The sequence below is a fragment of the Danio rerio genome, chromosome 7 (assembly GCF_052040795.2).
Source record: "Danio rerio strain M-AB ecotype USA chromosome 7, GRCz13ab, whole genome shotgun sequence".
NCBI classification, from domain to species: domain Eukaryota; kingdom Metazoa; phylum Chordata; class Actinopteri; order Cypriniformes; family Danionidae; genus Danio; species Danio rerio.
The window spans coordinates 30,248,842-30,276,057 of NC_141027.1; the positions used below are offsets into that span (position 1 = coordinate 30,248,842).

At 34.3% G+C, this 27,216-nt stretch overlaps 1 protein-coding gene across 2 annotated transcripts; it reads left to right on the plus strand.

Annotated features, from left to right (window-relative positions):
• The first annotated feature begins 1,066 nt into the window (after positions 1-1,066).
• sema4bb (sema domain, immunoglobulin domain (Ig), transmembrane domain (TM) and short cytoplasmic domain, (semaphorin) 4Bb) lies at positions 1,067-27,092 on the plus strand. 2 transcript variants are annotated; one of them, XM_087261275.1, is made up of 16 exons: positions 1,067-1,202; positions 5,896-6,290; positions 12,169-12,329; positions 12,408-12,470; positions 12,565-12,663; positions 14,766-14,877; positions 14,979-15,095; positions 15,310-15,455; positions 16,920-17,095; positions 19,099-19,249; positions 19,333-19,543; positions 19,625-19,740; positions 20,741-20,898; positions 20,989-21,068; positions 21,739-21,774; positions 23,268-27,092. In XM_087261275.1, exons 2-16 carry the CDS (start codon positions 6,134-6,136, stop codon positions 24,068-24,070), a joined length of 2,586 nt encoding a protein of 861 aa, XP_087117401.1. In that variant the 5' UTR covers positions 1,067-1,202; positions 5,896-6,133; the 3' UTR covers positions 24,071-27,092. The 2 variants fall into 2 exon arrangements, with proteins under 2 accessions (XP_087117401.1, XP_087117402.1); XM_087261276.1 differs by lacking the exon at positions 21,739-21,774.
• Positions 27,093-27,216: the final 124 nt, after the last annotated feature.

Here is a 27,216-nt window from a genome sequence, read left to right on the forward strand (position 1 = left end):
GGGAGAACATGCAAACTGTGAGGTGACAGTGCTAACCACTGAGCCACCGTGCTGCCCTATATTTTGTGAATTATACCAAATCTGTACAAAAATTCATTGTCCTTTTGTCTTATTGCATAACTCTGATTAATGTTTGTCGTCTTTTCTCATATTATTTTTGTGTTGTCACTTTATGTACACTGAAAGCTTCTGTAGCCAAAACAAATTCCTTGTGTGTGTAAAGCACACTTGGCAATCCGATTCTAATTCTGAATAGTTCAATAACAGTTTTGTTATAATCTCCATTAAAGGGGTCATCCAAAATTAAAATTTACTCACTATTTACTTAACTTCAGGTTGTAATGAACATTTATAAGTTTCTGTCTTCTGTTGAACACAAAAGAAGATAATATAAAGATCGCTGAAAATTGAAAATTGATCGCTCTATTAACTTCAAACACAAATACTATGGACGTCAATGGTTACAGGATTCCAGCATTGATCAAAACATCTTATTTTGTGTTCCACGCAAGCTTAAACAAGTTTAGAAAAAGTAAATGAAAAAAGATTCTGGGTGAACTATCCCTTAAAAAATTTAAAATTGAATGAACCAGTACTCTACTACCACTACTACACACACAGATACATATGGTATAGCCTTTATTAGGGCCTATTTTTATTTTATTTATATATATATATATATATATATATATATATATATATATATATATATATATATATATATAGACACATTTTATGACTAGTGGAAAACCAATGACAATCAAAAATAAGTTTTAAAAGGTTAAATAGGGGCCTTCTCGTTGGCTATATGTAAATCTGATTCACAGTTACTTATTTTGCCTACATTTTAAACATGTTTACATGAAGCAAAGTTACTGCACATTTAGAAATAACATTGACTGTAGTTTCTCATTGGTTTCAACAGCATATAACGCAATGCTTTGGATAAAGCACCTCTGGTTTCGTGTGTGTGTTTGAGAGAGAGAAAGAGTGTGTTAGAGGTGTGGCTCCAGTGAATGGAGGAGGAGGAGGAGGGTCGAGCCGAGTGTCTCAGTGGTTTATCCATGAGAGAAGAAATCAGCGGCTGAATGTTGCACAGTTACCCGGGACTCAGAGAAAACCTGCTGGATTACAAATACAACGACTCGCATCAGCTGGCAGTATATTCAGAGAGAGGTGTAACAGCTTCAAGCGCTTCAGCGGTAAGTTGCATATAAACAATAAGTTAAAGGGGCAGTGGGTTGACCAAGAGGTGCGATCGAGGATCCAGTATTGTTCGCAGACGTAGGACTGACCACGTTTATCTGTTGAATGTTGTGGTGCGGAAAATCACCTGTTGCGAAACAACACTTTTTAATGTCGACCAATAATTTATTTTCTTCTGAGATAAGTGTTTTGGTACTAAGGTGTACTAGGATCCAGACAGGCTGTATTTAGTGTGTTTGTAGTTGTAGTAGAGGGTGGGTGAGTGAGTGAGTTGGGGGTGGGTGGTGGTAGTAGGTGGGTGGAAAAAAATGGCTCAAATAAACAAGGTGGTGCTGGATTGTGCGTGTGCGTGCTCTGACAAAGTACACCGCAAAGTAAAGCTCGACATCTTGCAAGTGTGTGTGAGGAAGAATAAACATCAAAAGTAGGGTGGAAAGTGCAGATTTAGTACTGTTTGTGATGCAGAACTGGTAAAAATGCACAGTCAGCTTTTATACCCACGTGTTATCGCATGGGAACTTTTAATAGAATTTTAGACGGTTTCAGATCAAGTGGAGCAGATCATCAGCAAAACTAGGACTGTATAGATTCACGTTTACAGCAGGCATCAGGACTGCATTAAGTAATGCACTATTCTTCTGTAAACAGTGATGACACATACATTAAAAACAATAGGTTACATGTAAAACTTCTATTAGCTTGCATAGTCATGAATAATCGCATAATCTAACATACCCTTTGGTTATATAGATCCATTATGATGACGTCAGGCAAGCAAAAACATTCACAAAACAAAAACAAGATTGTTTCTGACTATTACTTTTATTTAATTGCCCTTAACCTTAAAATAATCAGCCTCACCTTTCTGGAACCCGTCCTTAAATATGTTTTTCCTTTGTTTTAAAGATGCTTTGATCAAGAGTACTGCCTTCATTACCATTAATTATTGATATTAATCATCTTAATTATGACGGGGGTTTCTGAAAACAGGGAACATCCTCCTTAATTGTGTCGACTGGGTTTTTTAATTTGTTTACCCTTCAGACCATGTGATTTTGAGTGTAGAGAAGGAGGTTAGATAATGATTAACACAAGAGATAACAATTAAATTGAAATTAGTGATCAAAAAATGTGTTTCTCCTCTTACTATCTTTTTAGTTGCTGATTATTAGAACAAGAATTCAAAACTGAAGTGTACTTCCTTATATTTTTTGAATGCTGACTAAAACCGAAGACCGTAGTTCCTTTCTATGGTTGGTTGAGAGAAGAGAGCACATGAAAGCAGACCTTTACTGTTTACTTAAACTCTGCTCTGTTTAAAACAGCATCGACCTTTTGGATCAAAGACTCGGACAGTGAATACCTTGCATGTCCTATCAAAGAATCGTTTGATGTTTATGCAGTTTAGTCAAGATGCAAGTTCTAGTGTTTTGTAGTTAGTATTTGGTTGGGAGTCAACAATTGATAACCGGTTCTCCATTTGGTTCATTGTATCAGAGGAAGACTGTTCTTCTCACTATGTCACACCTCAGGACAGTTAAAGATCCTTTTATGTGTAAATAACCGAGAACATGAGCTCCATATTGTTGAGCTTATTATGAGGTCAGCAGTTTCAGTAGAATTTAACTAATATAGATGGCCTTACTTCAATTTTTTGGCCCAAGGTCTGGCTCTACAAAGAATTGTAAAAGAAACCAATGCTGTGCTGCTCTTTTCCAGTTAGTGTCATAAAAGTATTAGGCCTAGAGGAACGAGGCCAGACAGCTTGTAAATTTTATTGCAAATATCAGAGATCTTTTTGAAGTTAAAGATAAGGCGTTGACCTCTATATCCTTCTTTAGATGGTCTACTTTACGATATAGTGCATTGTAAATTATCTTATACTGACAAGAAAACATTACCAATTAAGAGTGAAGAGCGAATCGAATATTTACTGCTGTTAAAAAGAGTTACGTAACGTTTAATTTATTTCTAGAGTACAAGGTTGAGAGGTCATATCATTAATCCCTCTATCAAGTCTTCCTCTCTTGAGATCAGGCACTAAATCAGATCATATCAACATCAATGGAAGGTAGTTCATAAACAAAAGTTCTTTCCCTGTAAGATTTAAAGAGTCAAAAGTTTTATGTGTATGTATTAATGGTTATTGGTCAATAAACAGACATCCAATGTTGCTACCTGCTAGGGCTGTGCGATTAATTTAAATCGAATCCCAATAGCAATTTGAAACGTTGCGATTAGCTTATCGCAAGAGGCTGCGGTATGAAATATATATTATTTATTTTTTCCCACTCAGAGCAAATGTGTGACTGCCGTCTGTGTGTGACAGTCTTTCTAGCCAATCGAGTGAGCACACTTTCGTTTTGCCCAATTACAATTGCGTAACCGAACTATGCAGAATGCCTACAAAAAACACACAAAAAGGAAAGTGCAGACTAGTAGGATGATGGTGTCTGCGGGTTCAGAAGCATTAATAGACAAATATCAATGGAAATCAGGACATCAGTAATATGGGAATATTTTGGTTTCAAAGTCACGAAAAATAAAAGTTTAATGTTTTGATAATTTCATGTGTATTTCGCGTGCATTCATGGCTCAGGATGCATGTTTTTGCGTCATCTGTATTGACTGACTGTCATGTAACATACTATAAAAATATCAAGTGTCATTTCATTTTCATAGGACAGTTATATATAGATGCAGAATTTCAAAACTGTATTGGATATTATGTGATTCAATGCGACTACATGCATGACTCTTCGGAGAGCTTACAACCTACTAATTATGTATTTCTTTAAGAACATGTTAACAAATTTACTCGTTAACACTCGCTGCATTTAAACAGTAAGAAGCTACAATAGATTATTGAGCTGTAGCTTGATTAAATCGCAAATCAAATCGAAATCGCATCAGCTGTCAAAATAATCGCAATTGGATATTTTCCCCAAATCGCACAGCCCTACTACCTGCTATAAAAATGGATTTTAAGTACATTAAAAGATAAAAAGAGTATAAATATGACAATTGAGCAAACTATCTACTTTAATGGAATAGTTTACCAAAACAATGTCTGATCCACTTTATTACTCCACTTGCTTCAAACCTGTTAAAGTTTCTTTCTTCTGTCGAACTCAAAAGAGAATTGCAACCTGCTAGCCGTTATCTTCTTTTGTGTTCGTCAGACAGTAAATAAATAGAAATAAATAGAAACTCAGGTTTGCAACCATTAACGGTGAGTAAAAATGCATTTTTAGAGTGAACTGTCCTTTTAATCTCCTTTTTTTGTAACATACTTGAGGAAAAGCTGTGTATACTTTCTGGTTTTCGGTTAGTTCATATCAGTGTAAACTGCATGTTTTATTTTTACCTCGGTCTTTAATCATTTAGAAGTGCCTGTCTTCCAAATGTGACTCTTGAGTCTTCGCAGCAGTCACAGGGCAGTTCTGTCTGCAGGATTCATGTGTGCTTGTGTACATCTTGTCCTTGAGAATGATAGCAGAAGTAGACACATTTTGTTACATCTATACTTTTAAGATTTTATATGTGTACATCTGTTTGATTATCTAAAAAAAAATTATTTATGGTTTGATGCCACCTCACAGTCCAAAAACATGCGGTATAGGTGAGTTTAATAAACAAAAATGGCCCTAGTGCATGTGTGTTCATTACAGAATGTATGGGTGTTTCTCATTACTGGGTTGCAGCTGGAAGGGCATCCGCTGCGTAAAACATATGAATGTTTATTTTTAAATGATATTAGAGAACTTTTTTATTCAGGAAATATTTTAAGTGAAACGTTTGAAAGGGTGCCTACCTGAACAATTTTAGAATATGTATCTTTGAACAAACTAAAACACTTTATTATGACTGTTTTCAGTGTTGTTGCTATTTGTTTGTTTTTGTTGTTCTTGTTTATTTTTTACAATGTATGTTTGTTAAGAAACTGATATGATTCAATAGTTATATATTGTATAATTAGTAGATGTTTTGCCATGAATATAGCCAATGCTGCTGATATTGCATTAAAGCCAAAATAAAGTAAAATAAAGCGCAAAACGTGCTGGAATAGTTGGCAGTTCATTCCAGTGTGGAAACCTCTGATAAAACAAAGGGACTAAGCTGAAAAAAAATGAATGAATGGATGCTCATGACCAAATAGTCACCCCATCTTTTTGACTGTTACTCACTGGCAGTACATATTCGGTGTAGTTTGGTGATTTTATTTTCTCCACCTTAAAACAAATAAATGATAAAGATAATAATAATATAAATATAAATCAATAACATAAGCATAATTAGGATGGTATTTTTTTTATTTCATTTGTGTATTATGCTTGAGGCTACAAAGACTACGCAACCTTTCTGTTTTCAGGACAAACCACTCTTAAAAGCCGATCAGGCCAAAAGGGAGGAGCTGTTGCATTTCCAAATACTGTTTGGATAATGTCATGCAGAGGAGGACATCAAATTCACACACAAATAACTCTGAAACATGTGCTCTGAATGTTGAGATTACCCACCTTTGAACTGTGAATCTGTTTATTTTATCATGGGTCTTCATTTCAGGCTTTGTTATTATCTGAGAGTGTATAACTCCTGGTTATTATGCTCTCATAGGGAAAAATCATTTAGTCTGTTGGTCTCTGATTATTCATTTGACTAAATGTGCCTCTGTTTTTTCCTCGGCAGATTCCAGACAATTCAATAGGAGTTTCCAGTCACTAACAGTTGGAATGTGACGTGTAAAATAAGTGTTTTCCAACCAGGATCTAATATCAGTTCCCCCTTGATCTCTATGTGGAACTGGTTCCAGTATGGCCTTGCAGTATGACCCCAAATATCCCTAAAAGAGTCAAAGACGAGCTGTAAACGTCACATCTGAATACCAAAGATACTTGGAACAATCTTCAATCGCAAAGCGGTAACCATGGCAACCAAATGTAAAGTCCAATGGAAAATATCCATGGAAAACACTGACTCTGTCTGGCTCTTATTTTGGAGCATATGGATTGTTTTGGCTGGAGTTTTACAATCAACCATGGCGAGTGAAGATGATGTTACAGCACGCATTAGTTTCACATACAGTAAGTGGATAAATTAATTCATTCATTATTCAACAGATACATTCTTATTCAAAGCTATTTGCATGTCACTTAATACTTTACCAATCCCCCTAGAGCCAGCAGGCAGGGGGGTAATTTACCTACATGGCACATTTCATCAGTCAGTATATCATATGTAAACATTTCTGACTCTAAACCACGCTACAGCGATGGAATCAGTTGGTCAATATATATTTTGAGCCACTATTTTTTAAAGCTTTGTATATGTTGTGTTTTTAAAAGGTTTTAGAAATCAGACAATACTCGCACGATCCTTCTGAATTCATTTGATGATCAAGAGAGACTTATGATGAATAATAGTTATGTGTAGAGCTGTGCTAAAAACAAAAGATCAGGATTTTCTGATGAGAAAGTTCAAAACAAAAGTATTAATTCCAAAAAAAAAAATATTTTGTAAATGTTTGAACATAGCCCTGGAGAAAAATAAGACTTATTGCATCATTATTGCAGTTTTTTTGGATTTGCAACTAATACAGAGGGCTGGGCAATGAATTGAAAAGTAATCGAAATCGACATTCAAAACCTGGAATCAGTCAAATTTTTCCAGGCCAGTTTTTCCAATAACTTTTCGTACTGTGCGTGGAGTCACGTGATCTCACTTTAAGGCTGATTTATACTTCTGCATCGAGCGCAGAGGTATGGCCCGATGCAGCCTTCGCATGGTGGCATACCTGCGCACCCCTCAAAAAATGTAACTACACGCTGTACGTTTGCACTACATTGACTATAGCTATGTTTCCATCCAAAAATGTGAATTAACTTTAGGCACAAAACTGGATTATCACATAAAAGATGCGCAAATGAAGCAGCGTTTCCATCCAATGAGTCAAAGAGAACAAAATCCCCATTCCTAATTAACTGGCGCCAAATATCAACAGTAAAAACGTAATTTGCTGCAGTAGGAGAAGCTGCGGGAATCCTTTCTTTATTTAATAAATGACTTGTGCCTCAGAAGGCAATCCTGACATGCAGCGAATGCGTTTGAAGGCGTGAAACACAGAGCACAGACACTCTTGAATCTGGAGGTAATTAATAATATAATAACACTAATACTGAAATGATTAAGTTATTTTAGAATGACCAAAACAACATTTTAGATGTTTTACAGTGTGCTCAGCCTGCTGGTTTGCCCATTCACACACATTTTTATCATCACATGATCTCTTATAACAAAATCACATGACTTTTTTTAATGCACAAGATGGAGTTTGTTTGGTAAAAGTGTTTCCATCGTAGTTTATAAGAATCTTTTCTTATCAAAATTTTTTTTATCCTACTCAGTTATGCGCTTATGTTTTTAATGCACATTTTTAAAATTGATGCGCGTCTTAGTGTTTGCATCAACAGTTTTTTTTTGCACGCATCCTAAATGCACATAAAAATAGGTGGATGGAAACATAGAAAATAATTAGAAGCTGCAACAGAGATGTCTTGATATTGCATATTTTCCATTACAATAAAATTATTTACATTAATCTCTCAAAGCCCAAGGTGTTTTTTTTACATGCGTTTTTATTTATTTTTTGCTATTTGGGCTTTTTGAAACCTAATTAGAATAAAAACCTAAGTATTATCTTTTGAATTGATGTACTTTTAGAGAAAAGTGATGTCCATTTATGTGGACTTGTTGCCTGAATTTACATAAAACACTTTTTCCTGAATGATTTTAATGCATAATATTTAAGAAAAAATTGTTTTACATGTTTTGACTATCAGAGAGTAAAAACAAAAAAAAATCCATTTTGTACAATTGAAAATAGGGTTTGGGACATTTCATATGCTGCAAAACAGTTGCAGGATGACACTTTATGTCTGTAACAAATATAAAACATTCAAAGTATTTTAAATAGCCACCTAAGAGTTAAAATGTGCTGTCCATGTATGTGGCCACTAAGCCATAGGAGTTTAAAATATTTGTTTACAAAAGATTCAAGAAATGAACTGTTTAAAATGATTATTTGCAGGATATACAAGAGTTGATTTATTTATAAGAGATACTGCTGATTTTCCAAAAGTGCAAGTTTATTTTCACTTTTTATATGAAAAAAAGTGACTGTTTGTTTTAGGCAGTGTGTGTTTTAATTTCAGTTGCTCAGCGTTAATCTTCAATAAATAATCATAGATAGTAGATATTGTGTGTTTCCTTCATAATTTTTAGTCAAGGTGTGCTCCCTTCAGTTAAAAACCTCTGACTTGTAATATGTGAGCAAAACTTGTCAGTGAACTAGGATGGCAAAAAATATAAAATAAATAAATAAAATAATCGTTCATTTATTGTAATCGAGTTAAAATGTTCAATCAATCAGGATTTTGATTTAAGGTCAAATTGCCCAACCCTACTAATACATTAGTGTTTTGAGTAAAATGCCTTTTTGTTTTACTAGTTATAACGTGCCTCCTAAATGTCAAAAAACAATATTGTAATTTATTGAAATGTTTTTAAGAAATTGAATTTTTTTCAAGAAAATAAAAATAGGTCAATTTAAAATAAAAGAAAATTTGGTAAATAAATATTTTATATTTACTTTTTTTTTGCTTTCTTTAAATAATACACTAAATTATAAAATTAACATAGTTGAAAATTTTACTCTATGTATTTATCTATTTATTTCAATTGCAGAAAAATTATAATAACTTTTAACAGGTCATCTAGTTTTTTTTCTGAGCTGTATACTCTATGCATGAATTTACATGCACACTATATTCATCTAACATTTACTTTTAGTATTTACTTGGTTCTCTTCAAGACTAATCCTGGGAAATGTTAAAAAGTTTACATCATTATTTTCACAAAAGCAGCAATGTCAGTAATGAACATCTCTGTATCCTCTGAAAGAAGCTTTGCTGGCCCAGATTCCCTCAGACTACCATTCATCTGCAATAATTTAGCTCAATTTTAGGGCTACTTGAACTGATGTTTCTTATTCCCGAAAGACCCATTATGTGACTGTTCCAAATGCTGCATTTACTCATCTGAGCCAAACACACAAGAGGGGTTTAATCCTTGATTGTAAACATTTACAAGAGCTATTAGAACCATTTGCAAACCCTGGCTGGTGTGCTGTATCAGGATAACAGCCGTACTCATTAATCATATGAGGTTGAAAATGCAAATGTAATGGTGGTACTTAGAACCAAAACGGCTTGTAAAGGGTTTTATGTCTGTAAATAATGATGTTAGTGACTCTGTGCCTCACCAGGAAAACTTTCTGACATGCAAACCCACGTCATTTTGTTTAGGGTACAGGTTTGCATAGTTTATAAAGTACATTATGTGTGAGGAATACAAGATATGTTTAGAATGAACTGTAAAGAGCAATTTATGATTAGTTAATGCAGTTAAAAATCACAATAATTATTTAAATTTAATTATTTAAAGTTAAGAGCAAGTCAGTGTTAATAGCCTAGTGTATGCATAAATAACCTTTATCTGTGAAGTAATTTGAAATATACAGGCATACACATTTACAAATAGGGCTTGGAAATTAATCAACAGCAAAAGTTTAATTCATTTTTTTCATTTGTTTCATTTTCATTTAATTCATTTGTTTTGTCAGAAAAGATCTTCAGCAGGTGCTTTCAGATGGAGCAGCATTTACTACACAGAACCATAGTTCATCTGCTGACATTTTTAGCCATTTCTGCAGAGAATTTAGAAAAAATCTGCAGATTTATGCTGGATGATTTAAGGAGTATCATGACTAAAAACTTAATAGATGAAAAAAAAACTGTATTAACTTTTATTTAATGTTTACAATGCAAATCCACCTAGATCCATTTATTTGGTAAACAAAGCAAGTCATATGTTATATCTAAACTAAAAATATGACTTTACAAACTGTATTGTAAATAAATTATGTGAACATTTTAATATTACTACTATTAAATCACAATTATGTAAAAATTATTGAAATTAATTTAAAAACTGAATAAATAATTATTTACACAAGTACATAGACTCAACAATGGGATAAAAATCTGCGGAAATCTGCAGGTTACTGCATGCACAGATTCCATATGGACCTACCAATGCCTTACATAAAATTGTATTCAAAAATCAAAGTGGTTTTAATGGAGTGGTAATGACAGCTGTTTGTGTAGCTTCACAATGAACTTTGGCTCTGTGTAATACAATCCATAATCTGTGTTCAGTGTTGGGCAAAGTTAATTAAAAAAATAATGCATTACAATATTGAGTTACTCCCTAAAAAAGTAACGAGTTGCGTTACTTAGTAACTTTTATGGTAAGTAATGCAGTACATTACTTTTTCTGACCTGGCTGAGGCTTGATCTCTTTTAGAAATTGCTTTTTTTTCTTCTTAAATAGAGGAACTCTGCAATTAACACACCTTCATTTACCTTAAAAAAAGGAATGTAGGATGATTTTATCTTCTAAGAACTTCCTGAGGCCAGAGCTCTACATTCCGTATATACAGATGAATGAAAGTTTGCTATATGGGCAATGCTATTGGGCTTTCCTGGGTTTCATTTTGTGGGTGTTTAACGTTTTTGTGCTAGAGTGCCCTCTGTTTTTTTGGAGGACATTTACTGCCAGTCACACAACTTTTCTTTTATTTCAATTAATAACCCAGCCCTATTTAAATAAAAATCTAACTTCTTACATATAGGTGTACTGAAGAAAACTGTTCGACCTTTAAATTAAATGCATGAAATTTAATGATGTTGCCACACAGTTTGTTGAGGTGGCAATTTCTGATGTCCAAATAAATGTTTGCCAGTATACCATTACAAATATGCTTCTCAAATAAACATGTTTGATGAGTGTGTATATTAGGCATGGGCCGGTACAAGATACTGATGGTATGATAACCTCGTATTAAAAAAAAAAATAAAAAATCATGTTTCACAGCATTGTGATTACTGCTCTAAAATATATTTCTTTTAAATTTCTGGATAAAAAAACAAAAACTTTTTCCCCTTTGAACAAAATCTATTTTATTTTGAGAAACATTTATAATTTTGGAACAGTAAACATGCTGAATAATAAAAATGATTCTTTAACTTCTGCTGTCTTCATTTGTTACAAAAGATTTCTTTACAATTTAAAACAACATATTTGCATATCTTTTCTGCTGAAGATACTGTGAAAAAAAAAGAATAGAAATAGAAATTAAATGGATCCTAAAAATCCTCAATAAAAAAGTCTTACACTTAGGAATGATATAGCAGAACGTTTCGGCTGTTTTAAAACCTTGATTTTTTTAAACTGGGATATACCTTAAAAACGGTTATCATCCCATGCCTAGTGTATATGCATGTATATCTCAGAATAGCAGCCAGAGTTTCAGCCCAAATGAGCAGCTTGCACATGCGTTTCAATTGTTTTTGTACTACTTAGATTGTCCACAAGATGTCACAAGTTTACAGTAGTGAAAAAAATGAGTTCATTTCTAAATTTGTTGTTTTGCTTGTTTTTTATACTTGCGTATACTTTAAACATTTAATGTAGTGTTTAATTTTACATTTTCAAAAGAAAAAAAATACATTCTTTAATGTAATTATTGTTATCATAAGATGATCATCCACTTTTATTTTATGGCCTATTAAGTATTTGTTCTGGCACACTTTTGGCCACCAATAGAATTTTAAAAGTATTCATTTGAGAATGAACGATACCCAACCCTAGCCGACACTATTAAATTTCAAGTGTTTCATTTAAGAACTTTGGCTCTAATGGCTTTCCATAAGTGCATATAGAGTACAAGTGTTCTGTGCTGATTCTGAAATTCACCTCATGTGCACTGTCCATCAACAATCTTCTCTTTATGAATTGCTTTTAGCCTGTATAGGTAATATTGTCATCTCTGTGTGTGTTCAGATGCAGAAGGGCGATCAGTGAGCGGGTTCTCTGTGAATGGTGTGTACAACTATTCAGCTCTTCTGCTGAGCCCAGATGAAAACAAGATCTATGTGGGAGCCAGAGAGAACATATTCTCCCTCAGCCTGGACAACATCAGCGTGACGCACCTACAGAAAACAGTAAGTTCATGGGAGAATGTTTGTAGTAGTGTGTAGGAGTACATTTTGACGTTACTCAGACGTTTTCATCTTTTGCAGCTCACGTGGAGCACTCCTGAAACAAAGAGGGGAGAGTGTATCTTTAAGGGAAAAGACCCCCAGGTATGTGTGTTGTGGCAATTCTTAATATACGTATATGTGAAGGAATGAATTAAAGCAACAAACTGAAAAGTAGTTTGATTCTTATGTGTTTCAGACTGATTGTTTCAACTACATCAAGATCCTACTGCGTCTGAACAGCACACACCTGTTTGTGTGTGGAACGTATGCATTCAGCCCCATCTGCACTTATATTGTGAGTTTTTGTATTCATATGTCTAGTATGAAGTCTGAAGTGTGTCTAAATTGTCGAATGAAATATACAGTAAACGCTTTGTCACACAAGTATAAGCTGTAGTAGTAACTGAAAGGTTTGAATACTTGTATGCTAAACCTAAACCCTATAACTTTTTCTTATGAAGGACCAAAAACCAAACTGGATTGAGGCTAGTGGACAGAAGGTTAATATAGTTGCCACGGGTAATTTTTAAATTTATTTAATTATACTTAAAAATGACCAACTAATACAGTTTTTTTTACATTTATTTAGAACTTATTACAGTAAAACCAGAACAATCTCATTTAAAACAACAGCATTACACTAGTTTTTGCCTTGATTTGCTCGCTGATGTCTTGATCAGTCGAGTGACTATTTACATTTTTTTTTAAATCTGATTTATTTACAACATTTAATTGAAACAATTAAATTCAGTTTGCTTTTTTGTAGCTTAGCAATAAAACAAACAAAAAAAGGTTATGTCAAATTAGAAATGACGATGTTTGTGTTAAAGGCATTTGCCCCATCCGCCTTCCTATCATACCTTATATCATAAGATTACAATGAGTCAGCCTTGGCCCGTTTCAACTTTGAGCATCTCCACTCAAAGTTGAATTATGAATGAATTAATTGAAGAATTAATTAATATTGCTTAAAGGTATAATTATACTACTATATATCATTATTAAATCTTTAAAAATGTAGTAAATCTTTTTTAAATATTGTTTTTATATGGTTTTAGACTACATTCATTTTAAGAGTTTTAGTTTATTAGTTACTGTATAAATGTCATGTGGTATTACCATGAAGTAAAAATGGAAACATAAAGCAAAATGTTTTACTTTATTAAATGCAATTTAAAAAATGTATAAGTATGTTTATTGGAAATGTACATAACATTGTGTATAATATAAGAATACAAAGAGTATCAGGACATCATCTTTTTTTTTTACAATTAGCCAAATAAAAATAATAATAACAATAAAAAAAATACAATAAACCAACCAACCCTCAATCCTTACATGATATAATGGTTACAAATTTTATCAAAACATTTCTCAGATTGATGTTGCATAAAGATACAGTCACAATAGATGATTGTAATAATAAATAAATAAAATGATGTACAGAAATGATACATGAATAAATTACATTTAAAAGTATGATACAATATAAACAATTACATAAAATAAGTGAGGGTAACAACTACAACAACAAAAAGACTAATATACGAAATACTAAATTATTAAAGTCTAACAGAGGTAATGTGGCCCCAAATATAATTAAATATAATATTACTTTAATAAATAATATACAGTTGAAATCAGAATTATTAGCCCCCCTTTTATTTTTTTAATATTTCCCAAACAATGTTTAACATAGCAAGGAAATTTTCACAGTATGTCCGCTAATATTTTTTCTTCTGGAGAAAGTCTTATTTGTTTTATTTCAGCTAGAATAAAAACAGTTTTTAATTTTTTAAAAATCATTTTAAGGTCAATATTATTAGCCCTTATTATTATTAGTGTAGAGAACAAACCATCGTTATACAATTACTTGCCTAATTACCCTAACCAGCCTAGTTAATGTCACTTTAAGCTGTATAAAAGTGTCTTGAAAAATATCTAGTCAAATATTATTTACTGTCATTATGGTAAAGATAAAATAAATCAGTTATTAGAAATTATATATATATATATATATATATATATATATATATATATATATATATATATATATATATATATATACATATATATATATATATATATATATATATATATATATATATATATATATATATATATATATATATATATATATATATATAAAACTATTATGTTTAGAAATGTGTTGAAATAATCTTCTCTCCGTTAAACAGAAATTGGGGGAAATTAAATGGGGCTAATACATCAGAGGCTTTAATAAGTCTAACTTCAACTGTATTTAATAATATATTTGAACACTATTTTATTCATAATAATATTTAGAAAGTATTTCCGATGTGATTTTATTTATAAAAAAAATTAACAAATTTTTCTTTTTTCTTTTCTTTTCTTTTTTTCTCTAAAATTTCCCAGAACATTTCAAGTTTTTCTCTGGAAGCAGATGAAAAGGGTGAACCTATTATGGAGGACGGCCGTGGACGCTGTCCATTTAATCCAGAATACAGATCTACAGCTATTACAGTGGGTAAGTATACTCATGCAAAAAAGGCTATCGTTTTGTTTGAACTAAGCATCAAGGTTGATAAAGAGGTTGAATTAGGGATGATGAGTGTTTGTGTGTTGTAGATGGGGAACTGTACACTGCTACTGTCAGTAACTTCCAAGGAAATGAACCCAGCATATATAGGAGTCTGGGCTCTGGCACTCCTCTGAAAACGGAGAACTCTCTCAACTGGCTCCAGGGTAAATATATACAAACACACACACACTTCCTCACAAGGGACCTCATATTAGATAAATATCTAAAAATAAATGCCAACGTCAGTGATTGCAGAACCCTGCTTTCTCACGCATAATGAAAACAGAAAATGAGCGACTGATGCTGAGGGTAAATAAACAGTTATAAAGAGTGTGTTTTATGAACGTTTTTATGTTTGTGTGTGTTGTGGTGCATCAGACCCAGCGTTTGTAGGTTCTGCTCACATTACTGGTTCGGACAGCGAGAGGAATGATGATCAGATCTACTTTTTCTTCAGTGAGACGGGGAAGGAGTTTGACTTCTTTGATAACACCATAGTGTCCAGGATTGCACGTGTGTGTAAGGTAGGATGGAGTGTTTAAGCAGTTCACAAGGTGTTGAGAAAGTCAGCATAAACGTGAGAAGGAACACGCAGTGACACGCATACACAAATCTCAATACATCCATAATCAATATGCTTTTAGCGTATTTTAATCTTTTAACAATTTCTTCTCTCTAAAGGTCAACATATACAGCAGGGTTTGCATTTCAGATTTTTTGTGGTATTTTGTGGCAAACTTTTGTGGTATTTTCTACATGTTTATTTAAAAAAAAAACTTGAAGAATTTACTTTAACCAATGTTATGTGGAAAAAAATATTTTTTTCACCTGCAATAAATCATTATTTGGATTTGCGCAATGCAGCAGCGCATGCTACATCATGCCCAAACCAGCCTGTTTTGAAGTCACACTCTCATTGGTTGAATTCTGCAGGGTTTCCAAGAGTCACATATATAATTGCGTCATTTAACAGTGCTAATGTAAACAAAGTTGGAATGACGGCGAACCCCTTTTTGGAAGAATAAGTCATCATGTTTACAGCTGCAACAACGAGTGCTTATCAGGACCAGCTAGTGCTTAAGAAGCATGACGCTGAACAAACAAACTTTGATTGGTTGTTTTACGTGTCAGTCAGAGTTCTTCTTAGCCAGTCCCTGGAGATGGATTTTCATTTGTAAAACCAGGGCATTTTTTGGTCACCATAGTCTAAGGTTGATTTAATAAACGGATGAACAAAGTGAATCACAGAAGACTGTGAACTCTGCCCTGTTAAAGCTCACATATGTGTTACTTTCCCACTCTCTGGTACTCCATCACACCCATGATGAAATCATGACAACATTCATTCATTTTCCTTTTGGGTTAGTCCCTTTATTAATCAGGGGTTGCCACAGCGGAATGAACTGCCAACTTACCAGCATATGTTTTGCACAGTGGATGCCCTTCCAGCTGCAACCCAACACTGGGAAACACCCATACACACTCGTTCACACATATACACTACTGACAATTTAGATAACCAATTCGCCCATAGCGCATGTCTTTAGACTGTGGAGGTAACCAAAGTGAACAAGGGGAGAACATGCATGAACTACACAGAGAAATGCCAACTGATCCAGTCGAGACTCGAACCATAAACCTTCTTACTCTGAGGCGACAGCGCTACCCACTGCGCCACCGCGCTGCCCCATCAAGACTACAGTATTAATTATATAAATACTTTAAGAAATCGATCAGAAATAAATAAGACAGTCATTCAGTATCAAGATATTCATATCTCAATCAATCACTCTATCATTGTATGACAACAGCACTTTTTTACTCAAAAAAAGTTCAGAAACTAGAGCTGACCTTGTAAAAGGAGTCAGAAACTACAGCTAATATTTGGATGCCCCCTTGTGGTCTTTCAGAGTATAGAATTCTGTACTGTAGGCAATTCTGGATTATTAAATGTTAATAATCTGCTTTTTTTCTGTGTGTGACCTCAGGAGGATCAAGGTGGAGAGAGAGTCCTGCAAAAGAAATGGACCACATTTCTGAAAGCTCAACTTTTGTGTTCGCTACCAGATGATGGCTTTCCTTTCAACATCATACAGGATGTATATGTACTTCCAGCCAAACGCAAGAAAAACACACTCCTTTATGCAGTCTTTGCTTCTCAATGGTGAGCAAAACAGAGATGGCCCTTGGAAGTTAGCATTTTTTATTTTGTGTATTACCAGGGATGGGCAAAAAATACATTGTACATTGATATAACAAGTATCAAAATAAAATACTGTATTTGGTATTTTGAAAATTCTATAACATGCTTTTAGGTGGGAGGATAACACTTCTTCACAAACCTTCAATCAGTAGGCCTATTCAATCAATTCCTTCACCATTAAACTCACTTAGTAAAGTGAACAATGTTTGATAAGAACAGCATTTTTCTGAACAGGATCAAGTCAGCCACTGTAGGACTTGTTTTTATGTTGTTGGCTTATTTTCTTGGCATCTACATCAGCAATTCATCCAAAACTACTGTTATATGTGCAGTTTACTCGTACTCCCAAGAGTTTTTCCAGTTCTCTTTTAACTGGAAGAGCCTCATTTTACCCCCTTAGTGAACACCGGTACACCATCTTTCGTTGTTTTATTATTCTAAAGTTCGTCTGAATTTCCACTTGCAGCACTGAGACTGAGAATGATTATGTGCTGAAGGCTCCACATCCTGTTCTTTAGGGCTGATATTTTATTCCATCGTATTTCTTAAGCAAAGATGCATAACTTCCAACCATAATCCAAGCATTAACCACCTTCATAATAAATTTTCTGTTCTGATCTCAGGCTTAGGCAAACAACTGAGAAAGCACCAATCGGAGGCCGCGTTTTTAAGATGTCACCATGTAGACTTCTTACAAAGTATTTTAAAAATGCAAAAATACAAGACCCTTAGGTATTTTGATACAAAATATTAAGCCATTTTCATAAACCCTATCAAATACAAATTACAAAATATTATTTTGTATTTAAAATGTGTATTTAAAATACTTAAATACTGCTCAACCCTGTGTAATAATATAATAGTACTAGTATTATTAGATGCATTGTGCCCTCCAATAATATTGGCACTCTTGATAAATATGAGCAAATGAGGGTGGGGAATTTTTTTTGGATGAGAGTAGAGAATTTTCCTTAACTTTTTCAAACTATGATAATGTTGGTGACATTAGGTTGTAGTAATAACCATTTTAACTTCCCGCCAAACGCAAGAAAAACATACTTTTTTATGCAGTTTTTACTTCTCAATGATGAGCAAAACAACAGAGATGGCCCTTGGAAGTTTTTTATTGTGAATAATACTATACTAATACCACAGTATTATTAGATGCACAGTGTCCTCCAATAATTTGTCACCCTTAATAAATATGAACAAATGGGAGTGGGGGAAATGTTTTTTTTTTATCATTTAACTTTTTATTCTTTTGCTGAACAGATAAACTGAACAAAATAAAGAGATAAATTAAAGATTTTTAAAGAATTTCCTTGAAATGTTTTAAACTATGGTTATGTTGGTCATAGTTTTAGAGATTTTCTGACCCAAGAACTAACTTACTTGTGCATTTCTCCATCTGTGAATCTTTAATGTTTTTTTGACTCAAATCATCCACCCAGCATTGCATAATGACAGGACAAACACACGTCATCTTCCAGGTAGTCATAACCCATCCAGCTGAGTGGAATTTATTAATGATTGCCTTGATAGTGTATTTACCGTTTGCCTCAACAACCCTTTGCCTCTAATCACAGCTCTGTTCTTTAGCCTTGTCTAAATGGAGGTCATGGTTGAACAGTATTCTCTTCCTTGTCATCCTGGTGTACAAAAACTGTCAAATAGTAATGGGTATTTAATTCAAAATTCATATGGGGTGCCAATAATGCTAGCACACATATATTTAGCTTTTTTAAATAAATAAAATAAATAATAAAATAAAAATTTAGTTCTTAGTGAGAGTATTGTGTGTAATTTCTATAAGCAAATACATTCACAGCCTTGTTGTTGTTTGTTTTAACTTACCAAGTGTACCAATATTACTGGAAAGGTCTGCATACTAAACTTCTGATGTGTTTATTTTACTTTTCTACTCTGCATACTGTTTGTTTCTAATCTGCTGCTGTGTTTTGCAGGAGTAAAGGTCTTGCTGGCAGTTCCGCAGTGTGTGTGTTCAGCATGGATCAGGTGGATCGAGCCTTTACTGGCCGTTACAAAGAGGTGAATCGAGAGACGCAACAATGGTACACATACACTCAATCTGTACCTGAACCACGACCAGGAATGGTAAGACAACACACTCCCACATTTACACTCTACCTGTTCTGTACAAGTGGAGAGTCTCTTAGTGTTTTTTTTTCCTTTTGTAGTGTATTACTAATGCCTCAAGGCAGCTGGGAATAGACTCCTCTTTGGATATGCCAGATAAGGTACTAAACTTTGTGAAGGACCACTTCCTGATGGACCGTCCTGTCAGAAGTCAGCCTGTGCTCTTCACACACACTGTGCACTACACACAAATCGCTGTGCACCACGTGAAGGGTCTCCACAGAGCTTATGACGTGATGTTCATTGGCACAGGTATGTGAGGCCTTTATGAACATCAGATTTTCTGAGGTTATATTTAATTCCTAATAAGATGGTGATGTTGGGTTTTGGCAGCTGATGGGTGTCTGCAGAAGGCTGTAAATGTAGCTGGTATGATGCACATCATTGAGGAGATCCAGCTGTTCTCAGAACAACAACCAGTACAGCAAATAGAGCTGGATTCAGCTAAGGTGTGTTTGTGTTCTATATTATGTGGTTTACAAGGACACTAAATTGTATAGTGACATAGGTCTTACTGAAATGTAATACTGATAAGGTGATTTTTCTTTACACTTAAAATCATACTTAACAGCGTGATATTCGCAGATTAACAGGTTTTGATATTCAAATTTTTAAGGTTTACGGATAGAGGTAGGGTAAGTCCATATAATAAGCTATTTTTACAGTATAAAATACATTACACCTATGGAGAGTCCTCATAAACCACATGTATATATATTTATATGTTTGTGTGTCTTTATAAATTCAGTGTGTTATTTTATATATTTAATAATATATTCATGTTTTGGCAAAGCTTTTAAATTTATTTATTTATTTATTTATTTATTTTTTTAGTTTTAAGTAAGTAACTTTTTTTTTTTTTAATATGTGAATAAAATATAATAAACAACCCCACCCCCACACACCAACAGCTGTATACTGTGCTCTTCATATTAATCCAAACATTTGTCATGTCGATGTTAAATAAAGGTGGAGTAACAATGGTTGATGATACATATAAATGAAAACCGTAATGTCCAGAAATGATGCACAAATAAATGAATATATAAGTAAATAAATAACATGTGTATATATAGGTAATAAATAAAAAAATAACCAAAATATTTCATGACTGACAATACTGATGTCCAGTATTAAAGTCTATCAATGGTAATGAATTAAGAAAAGGGGCCCAAATATAATCAAAGTCTGTGGACTTTTGCATAAACATAATTTTCTCAGGGATACTATATAATACACACTCAATAATCAAGTGTTGAGCTCTGGGTGGTAAAATTAACATTTGAAATCTGACACATTTAATGTCACTCTCAACATTGATTTGTTAATAATGACCAAAAAACAAAATACAGTCTCTACATTTCTGAACAGTGTACTTGTATTTCAACTTCTGTTCTACAAAATGTGTATTTCACCCTCTCACTCTCAGTCCCGTCTCTCCACAAACAGGGTCTGTTATTTGTGTCGTCACACTCTGGCATTGTTCAGCTGCCAGTAGCAAACTGCAGTTTCCATAACAACTGTGGCGAGTGTGTTTTAGCCAGAGACCCATACTGTGCTTGGACAGGCACACACTGTACTGACGTCACACTTGTCCCACCACAAAAGTAAGTCCTTGATTGTTTTTTCTAAGTCATATGTCAAATAAATAATTTTTAGCACTGATTCCAATCTGTACCTGTCTACGTGTGTTTTAGCCAATGGCTACAAGATATAGAGGAAGCAGACACTTCGAAATGCAACAGCACCATGCTCAGAGTTGACTCTGGGAGCTCAGGTAAACTTGCAAACCTTTACAGAAGGTTCTTCTTATGTTATTTTTGTATTATCATGGAATTTTAAAAGGTCTATTCCAGGCATTGAAAGTCAGGGAATTTTTATAAATATATTTTTTATATATATTATAACTCCATGGAATATCATTGGCTTTTGTTTGTTGCTTTACATTTTAGTTTCCATTTATCAAAATGTAATTTTTCTATACTATTTTTTTATATCACACTGGTTCACGCAGATTATGGTTAATCTTTTTTTTAGCTTATCACCTGGCAACAACTGAGGGCCAATGCAGTACTTGGCAGTACTTGTTAAAGGGTCATGAAACCCCCCTCTTTCGGTTGAAGTCTACCACAGTTTTTTCAAAAATCCTTTATGATGGTATGGAGCTGTGCGAGTAGAGGGAGAGTGGGTGTGGCTGGCAGAGCAGGGGGAAAAGAGAAGAGCGAACAACTGTTGTCAGTTGGCTCACAAAATAAGACACAAACTATGAGGTGACTTATGATTTTATAGTTAACAAAGTTAAAATGCAAAGAAATAAAAAGTAATTTAATGCTCGCTACATATGTTATTCGTAATTTCACATACACATAACCACAATTTATATAATTATAAAGATAATTGTATAAACACTAGACATGAGTAAGACTTCTCTCCTCATGAATCCCCAGGTCTGAATGGAGACACAGTGGATAGCAGTGCAGCAGGTATCTTTCCCTAACTATTCCAACCATTAGTCCTATCGGTTTTCCGGAGGATTTTAAACATGGGTGAACACAGCAGCATAGGTGATGTCCAAATAATAACAAACTCAACTGATAAAAGACAAACTCCACCATTCTCGTACAGCTCTCCTGACAAAAATGCTTGCTGCAAATCAACAACTTTACTGTATCGGCCCTGACAGCATCACAAAGCAACATGCAACGAACCCTGTGAATCATGGAAACAAACACATAACGTTAAGACCCTTCATGAATGGCTAAATATTTCTTGCCATGCGCAGATGCGGTCTTACAGCTTGGCGGGTCTGCCTTACCTTCGAATAGCACATGCATGCAGTCATGAATTAAAAAGCAGTCTTCCGCTAATGAATAATAATGAAAAACTGACGCTCAACAGACACAAATTGAACCTTTTACTAAGGCTAACATACTAGGATAATGTCAATATTCAAAGATTCGGCTCTTAAAATAACCACTTCAGTGTTCAGAATTTATGACAGAAAAGCAATATGTAAAGTTTGTAAAACTACTTTGATCTGTCAAATATGGGAGAGGGAGCACTTCACAGCCACACAAACAGGAAGCACCTCAAGAATTAATTTTCAAAATCTGAGGTATATTATTTATTGTTTTTTTCAGTGGCTATTGAAGTCATACAGAATGAAATTCAAGTTAAAACTGTTTTAATATTTACTATTATTTTAATGTTTATAGTTTTTTGCCTCAATCAAAGCTTTGGTTGAACCACAATTCGAAAGCGATATCTGATTTTCATTGTTTATTTTCTACCTTTCTGATCAATATATACAGATGAAGTATTAGCCCTCCTGTATATTTTTCCCCAATTTCTGTTTAACAGAGAGAACATTTTTAACACATTTCTAAACATAATCATTTTAATAACTGATTTCTTTTGTCTTTGCCATGATGACTGTACCATAATATTTTCAAGATATTAGTATTCAGCTTAAAGTGCAATTTAAAGGCTTAATGAGGTTAATTAGGCAAGTTATGGTAATTAGGCAAGTTATTGTATAATGATGGTTTGTTCTGCAGACGATTGAAAAAAATGCTTAAGGTGGCTAATAATATTGATCGTAAAATGGGTTAAATCTTTTTTTTTAACTTTTTTATTCTAGACAAAATAAAACAAATACGACTTTTACCAGAAGAAAAAATATTATAGGAAATACTGTGGAAAAATTCCTTGCCCTGTTAAACAATTTAGAAAATATTTAAAAAGAGAGAAAATAATAATAATTTTGACTTCAACTCTCTATATACAATCACAACAACAGTCTGTTTTTACAATCATTAGATGTCATGACAATACTGCTTTTTAGTTGGTGAAAGCCACAGAATTTGATATTTGACTTAAAGTTGGAACCCTACTTATCCATTACATAAAAGTCATCCAAGCATCTATAATCCAAAAAATTAAGTTGTAATATTTACCTCTTCTGCTCTCTTTCTAGTATCACCGCGTTCTTTCCCAAATTCCCAAACATCAGATTGTGAGCTCATCATCATCCCAGCAAACACTCTTCAACTTCTACCCTGCAACCTTCGCTCCAACCACGCCCACAGAAAATGGCTATACAAACCAAACGTAAGTCACTTTCTGTTTCCCAGCGCAGATGGTGGCTTGGTAGTCAGCGGCCGAGCAGGCAGCGACGAGGTCTTCTCATGTTGGTCAGAAGAACGTGGCTTTTGGCAACTCTTGGCCAATTACTGCGTGAAGGCCGAGCCGTTATCTGAAACCACAACCAAAATCGGCCGCAAGGAAGCACCATTTTTAATCCAAAGCATAGCATCGGACATTCTGTCTGAGGAATCCGAAGCACACTCTGCTCAACATCGCATAAAGACGTACGGCACAGAACTGGCGGTGGTGTGTGTTTTATTAGCGGTATGTGTGCTTTCGTTTGGGCTTTCAGTAGTGTATCGACACAGAGGTCGGATGAAGGAGGTACTCAGAGGAGGAGAGCAAGCTGGAGGAGCCCAGAAGAGCACAGTCCACCCTGGGGAGAGCTTGCCTCTCAATGCTGGTGCACCTCCAACCTCGCCATCTGAACACAAAAGCTACCAGACGCTAGAGGAAAACTGTAGTTACATAATCGCTCCGGCAGAAACAAACGCACCGCAGAAATCGGAGGAAACACAGATACTCAAGCCAACACCACAGAATGGCTATAAAGAGAGTCATGTGGAGGTCAGTGACATTAGCCCTCGTCCTCGGGTACGACTAGGCTCTGAGATTAGAGACTCTGTGGTGTAAAATACTGCATATACAGACTGAAACTCTTAATGTTCACTCGGTACAGTCAATGGGCAGCTTTTGTAAAGACTAATCATACTGAGCCTGAGGAAAAAGAGATGGGACATGCTCGGTTTGTGTATTGCCACATTTTAGTTGTTGGAGACAACGCCCTGAAATCTACTCTCACATCTTACAACTTTTAAATGTTATGACACAGTTTATTGTGTTGATATAAAAAAAAAGACAGTTAAAATATTTGTGATGTGGACGAGACTAGAGCAGATCGATGTACAGGAAAGGTGGGCAATGGGCTTTGTGTTGTATGACTGCTACTGGTGCTATAATCACTGCCAAGACAAAGAGTGATGAAGCTTCACTCAAGGTGGAAAAAACAGCTTTAAATGACTATTTGTGTTCCTAATGTTTAATGAGGGTACTTTCATCTTAAAAGTTGACTGTGACGGTGAATATCAGGCAGTTCAAACCGGACACGCTATTAGTGCTACAGAGTTTGGGTACTTTTTAAAATGTATTCCTTTGTTTTGGTCAGTTGTTAATTTCTTAAGCTTTGATTTCTTTTGGTTTTCTTTTGTCAGATGTGTTCATTTAAAGCGATAGTTCACACAAAAATAAATCTGTCATCATTCACTCGCTTGTGAAAACTGTTTGTTTCTACTGTTGAACACAAAAGAAGATACTTTGAAGAATGCTGTTTGATGAAAAACATTAACTATGTTTCCATCTAAAGATGCAAATTAAATGTATTCTCAAAACTGGAATATCGCATAAAAGATGTGCAAATGAAGCAGCGTTTCCACCCAATGAGTCAAAGTGAACTAAACCGTCACTTCCTGATTAACTGGCGCCAGTTATTAAAAGTAAAAACGGAATTTGGTGTGGTAGAAGCTGCGTCAATCTTTTCTTTATTTAATAAAGGACTTGCGCCTCAGAAGACAGTTTGCCGACACCCAATGAACGCGTGGTGGTGTTTGAAGGCGTCAGACACAGAGCACAGATGCTCTTGACAGTCCCCTGGAGGTAACTAATAATATAATAACACTAATACTGAAACGGTAAGGTGTTTTAGAATAACTAAAACAACAGTTCAGATAGTTTACAATGTGCTCAGCCTGCTGGTTTGCCCATTCACACACACATTTATTATCACATGATCTCTTATAACAAAATCACATGACTTTTTTAAATGCGCATACTGGATTTTGTTCGGTAAAAGTGTTTCCATCATAGCTTATGTGCATCTTTTCTTATCGTATTCGAATAAAAAGTTTATCCTACTCAGTTATGCGCTTACATTTTTTAAATGAAAATTTTCAAAATTGTATCTTGGCATTTTCATCAACTGATGTTTTTTATTTTTTTTATTTGCATCTTAAAAATGCACATAAAATAGGTGGATGGAAACGTAGCTATTGACTTCCAAAGTAATTTTTTTTTTCAAACTATAGAAGTCAATGGGTTCCATCAGTTACATTTTTCAAAATATTTGCATTTGTGTTCAACAGAAGAAAAAAAAACTCAGTAAGTAAATGGTGAGATCATTTTCATTTTTGTTTTATATCTGAGGAATTTCACTATGATCGATGTAGGTTTTGCAATCGTTCCGGGTTTTGGCACGAGCGCCCAGTGGGCTCTTTCCACATACAGATCTGTTTCTGGAGGAAAATTCAAGGTGTCCCGCAGCAGATGTTCTATGAACTCAACCATGAAGTTTCTCTCTGCATCTTCAGGCACGTTGTCTATCCTTAATATGTCTCTTCTTGATCTGCCTTCTTAATCCATCTGTTTGCTTTCCAATTGCGATTGTACTACGATGATTTTCTGCATTGTTTCCTCCACATTTTGCATCCGGGTTTCAATTTCTTTAATATGTTCCTCTGCATGGCCGATTCTTTAAATAGTCTTATTTAATTCAGTCTTGATTTCATCCAAATGGCTGTTGTTTTCCTTCCAAAAGTTTTGAATTTCCTCCAGGATTCATTCCAGGTTGATCTGCGTGTTATCTGGGTTACTAGGCTATTGCCGATTAGCATTGTCTTGCTGTGCTAACGCATGTGTTCCAGTGGCCCCCTACTTTCTGCCATTCCCTCAGTCGCCTGAACCGGAAGCGTCATTTTGATTTTTGGATGAACTATCCCTTTAAGTAAAGTGCCTGGTGTTAAGTCATGATATCAATAAGTCATGATATGATAATGGTACGAAAAAACAGACATTTTCTTTTAGATAAATTGTAGCAAGTATGCACGACCAGTAAGAAATCATGTTTCCTAATACATTTGAATGTGTATTTGAGGAGTTATATGGAAATGTAAAGCACAAATATGAGATTTTGCCTGAGTACACACACATTGTTGGTTGTTTATTTTTTTGGTACAGCATATAGTGCAGTGGATGGAGTCTAAACAGCAAGAAAGTCGGTCTTACAGTACTATAATACAATCAAAGTTGAACCACTGTCAACCTACACAATGTGGGTAAAAATGAAACATGGTGGTTTACACATGTCTGATTTTGGTTTCAATTTACAAATTATGTATAGAAAAAAGAAGAATATTGCAGCAAATATGCATTTCAAATATATTTAAATATAAAAAGTGATAATGACAATTTGGGGACACTAATGTGTCATGCAGATTTCAAACACACCCATGCACTAACTTCACTATACTAGACTTCCATTTCACCAGGACAACTCTTTTTAATCCAAATGAACCGCGACATGTTTGATGTTGTTTAATCAAGTGTTACATTCCACTGTTTTCAGCTTGTGTGTGTGTGGTTTGAATGAAAAATGTAAAGTAGATTGTGATCTCTTTTTTATATGCTTTGACACTGTTTTGCTGTTGTTTTACATTGTACATTCACGCACTTTAAACTTTTTGTACCAGTGTTTGTAAGCTGTAAATGAGGTAGGCCACTGTCAACATCCTGGTTTAGTCATCAAAGCCTTGTAGCTACATTAAGGAAGAGATAAGTGTCTTCACTGTTGGACATGCAAAATTAAATTTTGCAATATACAAAAGTCACTGTCTAAGAATCTTGTATTTTGTATAGCTTATTTTATTTTTTGTGGATCAAATTTTATGAGAATTGCTCACAAGACAAATTCCCAACTGTGAAATTAAACAAACCATTCATTTTATTAG

Excerpts from the sequence above, each read along its gene's own strand:
- sema4bb (XM_087261275.1), top strand. The coding sequence starts at position 6,134 with ATGGCAACCAAATGTAAAGTCCAATGGAAAATATCCATGGAAAACACT. Across the intron at positions 12,664-14,765 it reads GCCCCATCTGCACTTATATT|AACATTTCAAGTTTTTCTCT; the intron begins GTGAGTTTTTGT and ends AAAATTTCCCAG. Across the intron at positions 21,775-23,267 it reads AGTGGATAGCAGTGCAGCAG|TATCACCGCGTTCTTTCCCA; the intron begins GTATCTTTCCCT and ends CTCTCTTTCTAG.